This window comes from Convolutriloba macropyga, chromosome 9, assembly GCF_964194025.1.
Source record: "Convolutriloba macropyga chromosome 9, txConMacr16.3, whole genome shotgun sequence".
NCBI classification, from domain to species: Eukaryota; Metazoa; Xenacoelomorpha; order Acoela; family Convolutidae; genus Convolutriloba; species Convolutriloba macropyga.
Window position 1 is genome coordinate 9009007 of NC_134476.1, and position 10807 is coordinate 9019813.

At 33.2% G+C, this 10807-nt stretch overlaps 1 protein-coding gene across 1 annotated transcript; it reads right to left on the minus strand.

Moving 5' to 3' along the window:
- Positions 1–5316: 5316 nt before the first annotated feature.
- Positions 5317–8887, minus strand: LOC142346112 (uncharacterized). Its single transcript, XM_075398616.1, has 4 exons — positions 8720–8887; positions 7940–8242; positions 5844–5985; positions 5317–5408 (listed from the first exon to the last, which is right to left on the minus strand). The coding sequence occupies exons 1-4, from the start codon at positions 8885–8887 to the stop codon at positions 5317–5319; spliced, it is 705 nt and encodes a 234-aa protein (XP_075254731.1).
- Between the last annotated feature and the right edge of the window lie 1920 nt (positions 8888–10807).

Sequence of the window (10807 nt, forward strand, 5' to 3'; positions counted from 1 at the left end):
GTTAATTTCGGCCGATGGATATATTCACCGTAGAGAATTGTGAGTGGTATCATAAGAAAACACATACATCCTAGAATATGGAAATAAAACGATTTTATTTTTCGAGTTTCGTTTATTACAGGGAGTCATCGAGGTTTTCTTTTTTGCGAATATTCGACTGTTTTTGTTCACATTTTCAGTAATTTTCCTTAAAATTTGGCACAATTTTGCTAATATAACCTAAAATAAGTTAAAATTTTTAACGGCCGCGTGTTATAATTACCGTTAGAGATAGAAGAGCGTTGCTGAATTGTTTGATTGAAGTTTCTTCTTTAGCTGAAAATTTCGATGAAATTTTCAAAATGCAGACTTTTTCAAGAAAAGTTGCACAAAATATGCTTTTTGGTCCACTTTGTTTATGTTTGTTGAAATTGGAGACCTAAAAACCGCTGTCACGGTCTCGTTAAACACCAAATGAGAGCTAGTTGAAACTAGATGCCCTATGAAAGTCTTCTGGGTTTAAAATTCTGCTGTTTTTTGCAAATTTAACTCGATAATCATACAAAATGCGTAATTGTGTTTTTTTTTTTATTATTTGAAGTATTTCAATCAACAATTGTTCTAATTTGCAAACAATTGGAACACTTGGGTGGTTTGTTGGGCATTGGCAAGATCAAAGATTGGTTTGACCTCATCATAGATTCTTACAATCAGAAAGTTTCAATTTTTGTTCTGGAGCTGCCTTTTTTTCAAAATCGTTTGCTTTTCTTCTTTAATGTTAATTTCTGACGAAAATTTTTACTCAAGGCTCCATTAATGACCTTACCACTTGCGTAAAGATTAGGAAAATGTAGATATAGCTTCTTTTAGAGAATCTAATGTTTTTTATGGCTTTTTAAGTTTTAATTGAATTCTTGTGAACATTTTTCACAATAATGCTGAAAAAAAATGAGAATTGAAAGGGTTATTGAAAAACGAGCTAGAATAAGTTATTGCAGTGTGAATAATCAGCATTTCACTTAATTTTTCTGTCCGAAACTCATAAGAAATGACCCTTTTATACCAGTAGTTTTAGCACCCGGGTTGTTTTTGGTGTAGATATCTTGTCGCTTAACTCTAAGAAAGTAAATATGGGATTTTAGTAATAGAACTCGGGTTTGGATGTTAGTAGTATAAACAGCTGAAAAGGGTCTCAACGGGGGGACACTATGTATTAAGATAGGGAATGCATAAAGTGTCCCCCTAAGGGGGGACACTTTGGGTACGATTTTTGCAACGCAATTTTTGCCATCCTAGGGGGGACACTTTATGCATTCCCTATCTTAATACATAGTCCCCCCAAAAAAATCGAATAAAGGCTGACAATCAGTATTGGCAATTAAAAGATCAAACGAGGAAAATAACGGTGAAAAACTGTGAAAACAAAAAAAAATTATAATTTTTAGCCATTTGCAATTATTTGCTTTATTCTGAGCAATCTAGTTAGAACTGATAAAATATTTTACTTCATTCAATCTCAATTTGCGGGCAATTAAATGCGACCCCCGTTAATTGAGAACCAAAATTGGTCAAAATTATAATCAGGACAAGTATCTACTTTGATATGACCCATTCAGAGTATAGAGAACGATCATGTGATATGGGTTCGTTGAAGATAGTTGATGCACCTATTGTTCCGACCCCCACTTTAGTGCTCAAATGGGATTTGTTTGTTCAATAAATTCTGACCGATCGAATTATTCACCGTAAAGAGTGGTATCAATAGAAAGCACGTACATCCTACAATATGGAATTAAAAAGATATTTTTGAATTTCTTTTTTTTTAATTTCTTGAATATACGACAGGTATTATTCACATTTTTAGTAATTTTTGCTAAATTTGTGCTCAATATGGTTAATATAATTAAAAGTGTGTTGAAATTTTTGATGATAGAATTTTATTGTTTTTACTAAAGATAGAAGAGCGATGCTGAATTGTTTGATTGAAATTTTGGATCTTTTCCGTTTGTGCCCCCCTTCAGTACGATATGCACCCTCAAGTTACGGAGCAAGTTACATTAGATAGTAAATCATTATGTAAAATTATGGCAGGTGCTTCTGGGGGTGCAAGTAATATGCACCCACTAAGCAGGAGGGGGACAACAACGAAAAATATCCCACAATTTAATCGCGACTATAAACCTTCAAATCTCTCAGGCTTAATCGATTCATCCTGTTTCTTCTGACAAAATTTCTGGATAACTTTGATAAACTCAAAAAGGGCGCCAGTTGACTTTCGGAACCCTGTAAACGTCTTCTAGAATTAAAATTTTGCATTTTTTGCAAACTTAGCTCAATAACTATACAAAAAGCATCGTTTGTATTTGAAGCATTTAACTTAAGAAGTGATCTAATTAGCAAACATCAGAAACAAGTGAGTGGTTTTCTAGACGCACGGCAAAATCTGGGATAGGTTTGATCTCATCATGGATTCTTACAATCAGAAATTTTTTAATTTCTAATTGGGCGCTGCCTCTATTTTTTGAAATATTTTGTCTCTGTTTTTCTAATAGTAATTACAGACAAAATTTTCAATTGATGACTCAATTAGTGACAGGTCCCAATGACATGACAATGAGCCCGACAATAGATATAGTTTAATTTCAGAGAAAAACTAATGGTTTTTATGGCTTTGACGAAGAGATTTAGTAAACTTTAACTGATTTCTTGTAATTTGCCTTCAATTTTTATTCCTTTTGCAGTTTGAAATTTAACTCTAACCAATCAAAGATCAAAATGGGTTCTTCAAGAGTTGTAAATGAACCATTCTAATGCATTCGGTTGATATCTAATGTCTCTTGTGTCATTGAATGTATTTGTTTTAAAGACTTTTCAGTGATTTTTTGAAGTTCTCAATTTTTTTCATTCTTTCTGCCCGTTTTTAGTTTATTCTCAGCAAACACAGATCAAACCTTTCCTCAAATAAGACATAAACTATTCTTTGTGGTGGGTTTTTTAAATAACGCCTTCCTGGTTTCGTACTGCGAATTTCTACGCAAAGTTTTGTAATTCTTGCCCATTTTTGCTGTTCCTTTTAGTTTCTGTGCTTAATACTCACGTTACTGAAAAGTTCAATCGGAAACAAAACGCTTAAAAAACTCCACTCACCACAACTCTTGAATGTCTAACTTTTGATTTTGAAGGCTGCCACACCATTTTCTTGCAGAATTGGTTAGTTTTTTTTCTTTTTGTACTGTATTTGCTGCTTTTTTTGTTGTTGTACACCATTTTGTTGGTAATAAAAAGTCTGAACGGCCCCCTCTAGATACACTAATAACTGTTATTGGTATAACATAATGGTTTCTTACTTGTAACTTTATTTTTATCGAAAAAGTAAAAGTTTAAAAAAAGTAAAAGTCCGTCAACTTTTTTTTTGTGTTTCAGTATTCGTCGTTTTGCAGAAACATTTTGTGAGTTATAGTTATTTTTCGATGTTTGTGGTTCCTTTTGTTGTTATTTTGAGATACGTTTTCCATAAAAGGACGTTATGATGTTCAATGGGGACGCAAGTCAGGATTTAGCAGTTATTCTCGCAGTTAATACCTTATAAACTTACTGGCTTCAACGCTCTGGTTTTGAAATGTTTTTTTTCTCTAAATTTTTTTAGTTGTACTTGTGTTTATTGTTATTTTGAAGTGTTATGGCGTAATCTCAATATTAACAGGTGCAATTGGTTTTCGAAGGTGTTGCAAGATAAACTGTCTATAATTTTAGAGAGTTTGTTATGGATTTTGAAAATATTTGTTTTTAAAAAAGACAACGGATTTTCAAGCGTTGCCAATCTTATTTCTAATAATCTTTCGCTTAGTTTTTCTATAAACACAAGTCAAATCCGTTCTCTGGTGAGCTCAACTTTGCTGTTCATAACGGTTTTATTTTCCTCAAATGGCCTTTGTTCTTGGTACAACGAGTTTTCAAGATTCTTATTTTTTGTCCATTTTTTTAAGTTTTTTTCACAGTATCACAATAATGGGTGTTTCTGTTGTCATTTGATAGAAATGCAAATACAAAAATTTAATTTTTTTAGTTAACAGCTTAATATTTGATTGGCTGGGACACCGTTTCCAAGCAAATTCTGAATTTTTTTATAGCCTTTATTTGTGGTTATTTTTATATTAGTATGACGTATGCTGAATAATGAAAGGTCCCAATCGTTTGCTTTTGAGGTATAAAGGAATATATATGTGATTTCAGTAGATGCATATTGTTTTTAATCAGTTTGACCTTAGTTTTTTTTTAAAAATCAATGATTTTTAAACTTTGCCCCTTTTGCTCTTTTCTTGTCGACTTGTTATCAAATTGCATTGAGGAAAAGGCCTATATAATTTTTGCTAATTAAGTAATGGTTTATTTTGCTTCACTATAGGTTTTATCTGACGCCATTTTGATTTGGTAATTAATTGTTTAACAAAAATGGACATCAAGTTTTGGTCGTAATTAATATTTGTAATTATTTGAATTTTATCGCAGTCTTTTCTGGTAGTCACATTAATGGCAGGTCTCATCGGCCCTTTAGGGTATATTGCTGTATTCAGTTAGTTGATTGTTGAACGATATAGTATTTTTTTCATCTCTTCCTCATTTGGTAGACAATTAAGTGAAAATGTGGGTTGGAACATTATGTGCAAACGCACATTACCGAGCCACCTTGTTTTTTTATAGTTCTTTATTTTAACGCCATTGATTGTTTTCTCGGACACTCTGTCGGGATTATAAAAAAATTTCAGTCCTCGATGATAGAACCCTTATTAAACCCAACTGTAGCATCTACAGTAGTCCAATCAGGGACATAAATATATCTCACAAAGTGTTATCATAAATTTTTTCACAATTTTGAACAGAAAAGTCGGCTTTTCAACATGGTTAAATTTTTATAAATAAATAAGTAGAGGGAAAAATTGGGCGATTTCTTTCAAAATTGTTTAAACACTGACGTGCACATTTAAAAATGCCGGAAGTCTGCAGTGCCCGAAGTTAAAATTCCAGAAGTTGCTACTTAGCCAGAAGTTGATTTTCTTCATTTTAATACGTGCACGTTTCGTGTCTTAAGCACGGTTAAGTGACTCTGCAGAAGTCACTTCGAAATTCTGACTTAATATCTCGAAACGCTTCGCGGTTCTCGATAAACGCTAGAGGTTCTCAGTGATTTCAAGCAGAGTCACTTAACCATTACTAAAGCTACTGGGAATTTCGAACGACAGAGTAGTGCAGCCGACAAAAACGAGGAATTTAGTTGAAAGCTTAGTACTGATTGGTCGACAAATCTGATTGTCTGATTGGTCATTGTGTTACAAGTACTTACTGGTCCGTTACAATTGGTTTGCAGTAGGGTTGGAATCTCATTTTCTGGTTGTCGGCTAAACCACCGTCGGCTAATTCGACGCCAAGGCCTATGAATTGTGATTTAACAAATTTCGCTCAATTTTTTTTGATGAGCTTTTTCGGCTGGAAAATCCTCCGACAAATATATAGCATTTTTGACATAATCTGCTGCATCGGCCTTTGAAATGGTCGAAGAAGAATTATTAATAGCAACGAATTGATAGACGAATAAGAATGTCTCAAAGCCCGAAAAGCAATGTCACCATATACTATAAACTGGTTGATTTTGTCGTACCATAATATTTGAAAACCGCCCGTGGTCATCATATCTTTGGCAAAGTCACTCGGTGTGATAAACTTTGAACTTTCCACAAATGAATTTAAATTTGAAGAGGTTCGAAACCAAGTATAAAATACCATATTTGGAACAGCGCAGATTCCCCAGCAAGACCAAAGAGCGATGAAAGTTGAACTTAAGGTTCGTGTTCTCGAATTTTGCCGACCAGTTTTGAGAGTTCGACCAACTTGGTAGTAAAAATAACCGGATAGCCCAAAACAGACAGAAAAACATGATATTTCCAGCGTCAGTTCTCCATAGATGAATGTGTTCACGATACAATTCTGGCAAAAGAACCGTTCTTCCGACTGCAAAAAAAACAAAAATTTGGAAAAGTGTGATCAAAATGGAAAGTTTGTCATTTTGTATGAACACGTTGTATATATTATTTTTCCAAATTCATGGATATCCACAATTTCTAAGGGGGTCATTTTAAAAGACCCCCTTAGAAATTATGTTACGCAAAAACTAGATCCCACCAACTTTTTCGTAATGGAGAATTGCAATAAACGTTTGATTTCAAAAAATAATTCATCATGATTGATGGCTTTATTAATGTGAACGGGGGAATATATTTATAACATCCAAAATTTGCTACGCATATTTTTTTGCCATTCTTTAGTTAGACAATATTTAGAGACTACATATCACCAACTTAATTTTATAGTTTGTTTTTTAATTTTTGTATTTCAGATTTTTTTGACCCATGTATCCAAAAATGGCTTGAACTAATCAAGTTTTGGTTCAAAGTCTTACGACTTTGAACTTCGATACGTTTTTATTTTCAAACAAGTCAAACTCTTGAACAAAATTTACCAGATACAAAAATATAAAGAAAGCAAACAGCCAAAAATTACAGTAACTGCAATTTTACATCAAAAAAGAAAGCTCGCACGATATAAAATAAAATTCATAATATTTTTTCGAATAAATAAAGCTAATAGAATTTCCTTCAAGTTATGATTAAAACGACAAGTTTTTTACAATGATGATTTAAAGATTTTGTTTTACTTTAACAATGGGATATCTAAACTATCTTTGAAATTTTTGTCAAAATTACACGTTATCAAGTAATTACATGTCATGATTTTTTTTACAGTTTAGAAGAGTTGAAGTTATCTCAATATACATTCAATTCATAAAAACTTTGCAAAAATCTTGAAAAAAATCAGACATCATTGTTAACCGAACCTACTTCGTTCAGTTAATTTTCGCCGAACGATGTATTCATTGTACAGATTGATGAGTGGCATCATTAGCAGGCTTGTGAAGCGTAAAATTTAAGATTAAATATAAATTTTTTGAATTTCGTTTTTCCGAGGAGTTACGGAGGTTCGAAATTGTGTGAACGTAGTGGCGAATATTTTTCATGACTTCGAAATTAATTGTTTTCAAAGGTACAACGTACTTTTTTTTAACTTTGAACTTTTTGTTTTTTTTGTCGAATTATTCTCAATAAAGACAGGTTCTATGTCTTTTCTGGTGAATTGCATGTCGATTGGTTTAGTTTGGTTTATATCTGATGCTATTTTGACTTTTTCTTTAATTTTTTTTAAATAGTCAGACATTTAGTTTTCATCGCAAGTAATGCTTGTTGTTTTCATTTCAATTTTTTTTGTTTGTCTTGTCTCTTACTCTCCTTAATGGTAGATACAATCGTTTTTGTTTTATTTTTGTAGTGGTTTGAATTAAAACCAATTTAGTAAACGCATTATTTTTTTTCGAACATATGAACTTTTGGAAGTTTCCTACCTCTTCCTGTTTTCGTAGACAATTAAGTCAAATACGTGGTTGACTGAGGTCGGAACTTCATTTGCAAAGGTAGATTACCGATCCTCATTGTTACTGATTACTTGAGTGATGTGACCTTGTGATCACTATCAGGTGTTTTTATAAAACGTCTTTAAAAATCATTTTTCCATGTTAAAGGTTATCTGAAGGTTTGAGGGTTTACTTAATTCAATCGGTGTACTGTGTAATTTAGAGTTGCCATTTCAGTCAAAACAACTTGCAGCTATTAGCGTTAACATAGAGTATGAATGGCGTTTTTCCAAAAAAATGTTTCAAAAATGGAACTGAAGTTAAAAGGATGTCTAACTTTCATTTTTTACCTGCTGTAACTATAAGGTGATAATTTAATATTGATGTTCAGTATACAATATTGTTCACATTAGTATATTTTTCGGGAAATAACTTCTTATGACACATGTTGGCGAAAATACAATTCTACTTTGATCAAATTCCTCGGAGAACATTACTAACTTTGTTCAGTTCGTAATCAATAAATATGATTGCAGGCAAAATAACCGACAACAGAAGAACAATTGCGGTGAGCCCAAATTGGGTTTGTCTGTCAAGAAGTGTTTTAGCGTCATGTGGTCTGCAAACTTTAACCCATCGCTCCCAACTCAGTCCAAGAGTGAGGAAGCATTGAGAATAAAATGGGAAAACTTCCATAATCTTTCGAAGTGATCTCTCAAAGCTCTCTAAATGTAGTTTGTCCTTTCCTGGGTCGAAAAGGGAGGCCCATTTTGGCTGGCATCCTGTTTCATGCGTGGAAAGGTACTGAAATCATCAGAAAAAAATAGAAATTACACCCAGAATCTTTCAATGAACTGCTTCCATTATAACCCCTAGCTTGTTGAGCATATAACGTATTTATGACCCTCACTTCCAATTACAGTAAAAATACTACCCTAAGGGGGGGGGGGGGGCAGGGCTATAACTTTTTTTGTGGTACTATTTGGGGGAGGGGTCTATGATGGAAAAGATCTGAAATGCTGGTATTGGCCAGACCGAACAGACCAAAATTGCCATTGGCCTTGCTGAAGGCGCGATCCAAATTTTTGAAGACCATTGAGTTGGGTCCCACCGAACCCCCTATCCGCGACCCAAGTTGGTCTGTCAATACCTGTCTTAGGTCGCGGACTTCATCCTGGGTGCCGTATTGAATTATTACGTCTCTCCATTATAGACCCCTATCAATTAAATTAGCAAAAGATTTCAAGGAAATGCTTATAAAATTCAAAGACAAATACTGACATCCTGTTTGAGGTTTGGTATTCCAGCTTCCTGCTGAAATCTCTCCGCATATTCGTGAAAGACTCCGGAACATGATCTCATAGAGCTGCTTCTTAACTTGTAGATATAATACGCCGATCCAAATAAACCAGAGAAGACAAAATCGTTAACTGTCTGCAAAAATACCATAGAATATTCCAAAGAGCGCGTGTTTTTATCGGTCGAGAAAACACATAAGCAGTACAAGTTGATCAGGAGTGTGAAAATCGACAGAGGGACCTGAATAAACTTAAAGGTGAGTTTTCTATTTTTTTCAGCTTCATAGAATGGTTTGTTTTTACAAAACTGCTCGCTCGTTCATTGATAACAGAATTGACTTTTCTTTCGTGTTAAGAGTTGCTGTTTTTTCTTCACATTCATTGAGAAACAAATTCACGCACTTACAACCTAAATTATTGCTTTCTGTTCTTCTTTCTTTTTTCTAAGGTTTATAACACTCTATAACACTTTATAACACTCTCTTTGTTTATTCTCAATTTTAACTCATCGCGTTTTGCATAACTACGGTAAAAGCGCCACAACTCAGATCAGACCAACGTTATATTTTTAAAATATACAACTTTTTTGTCTATTTGGCGCAAATTTTCCAGCAGAGTTTTCATTTCCCACAGCAAAGTCCAAATATCTTTTGAAATAGGGTTAACACTGAAATGAACAAGAAAACCAGGTCAATTAACCTTGAAGTAGATTTTAGTACTTTATGATTCGTAACTTTAATACAACATAAAACATCTATGCAAATATTTCCCGTTTTTTCTAAATGATTTTTTTTCAAAACTCTGAAGAGATGTTTGTTCAGTTTCTTTTTCTTTTGAAAGGTATCAAATTATGAGTCTCATCTGATGTTTAATAAAAAAATGTCTCATCTGGTGTGACTCTCTTTTAACATATAACTTGCACACTTTGGACCTATTCAGTTTCTATTTTGAAAAAACTTAATTTCTAGCGAAAGCTTCGGTTTATGGCAAAAAATTGTCGACAGACATTGGGGAATCAATTTTAATTGTAGCCTGGCCTGATCAGTAGAACCATAGCTATAAATTATTAATTGAATTAGGTTAAATCAGAAAGCCAAAACTGATTCCCAGTTCTATTCGCTACAAGACACGTGGTTTGAAATGCTTGTGTTGTCATTGATCATTGAGACTTTTGATATGTTTTTTTGTGGGTAAAAGCAAATTTTCATAGGATGATAGCGATTCAAGTGTCAGAAAAAATAGCAAGTATAAACAGATGAGATCATGATAAAAACTTGAGACAAGGTGATAAGGTTTAATTTTACCAAACACGGAACTCTATCTATCTGGCACCAACGACTTTTTGTGGATTTCAGAAACCAAACAGTTAGCAAAAACTAATTTGAGAACAGGCTTTAAAAAAACAATTAATGTCCTTGATAAAAAATTTTCATGAAAATCTGCCCTCGCAATATTTTCTTCAGAGGAGGGTATATACAGAAATTCTGCTTGAATATCATTTGTTGCTCGGCAGAAAAACTTGATAGGAACCAGTAAGCATTTCCCTAGACCACAGTTTTTTTTAACATATTGATTTTTCGCTTTAAATTGCCGACATATAGATCAAATGAATAGAACTTTGTTTTTTTTTTCTGAACGCATTTTTGATGCTTTTTTAGTTGGAACAAGTCCATGCAAAAGCTGAAGAATGAGTCTGTTACCCATTTAGATTTTGATGAGTGCTCAGGCGTTCAAAACTGCATTATGAGGAAACTTTAATGTTGTGAGGCAGGCCTTTTAAATTTTCTAATCTAATTGTGTAATTGCCGTGTTCTAGGAAATAAAAATGAGCAAGTAGAACAACCAACAGAATTTGGTTATTTATCCCATCAAATTTGCGTATCCGTATGTAGCTAAGTTTGCTTAATTAAAAGTCGAAATGTTGCTTGCTTAAGAAACTTTTTGATTGCCAGTTTTATTCACAGAGCAGTTTTGTCTTTCAAAGGAAAGTAAAAATTTATGATAAAAATTTCAAACGTATCAATTTCTGGCCACATTCTGTTTGTAATTGAAGATGTATATATATATATAT

What these genes read in the sequence shown, in the direction of transcription:
- LOC142346112 (XM_075398616.1), bottom strand. Translation starts at nt 8,887, where the DNA reads ATGGTATTTTTGCAGACAGTTAACGATTTTGTCTTCTCTGGTTTATTT. An exon ending in TTGATTACGAACTGAACAAA is followed by an intron (nt 5,986 to 7,939) that starts GTTAGTAATGTT and finishes TTTTTTTTGCAG; the next exon opens with TCGGAAGAACGGTTCTTTTG. An exon ending in TGGTCGAACTCTCAAAACTG is followed by an intron (nt 5,409 to 5,843) that starts GTCGGCAAAATT and finishes CACAATTCATAG; the next exon opens with GCCTTGGCGTCGAATTAGCC.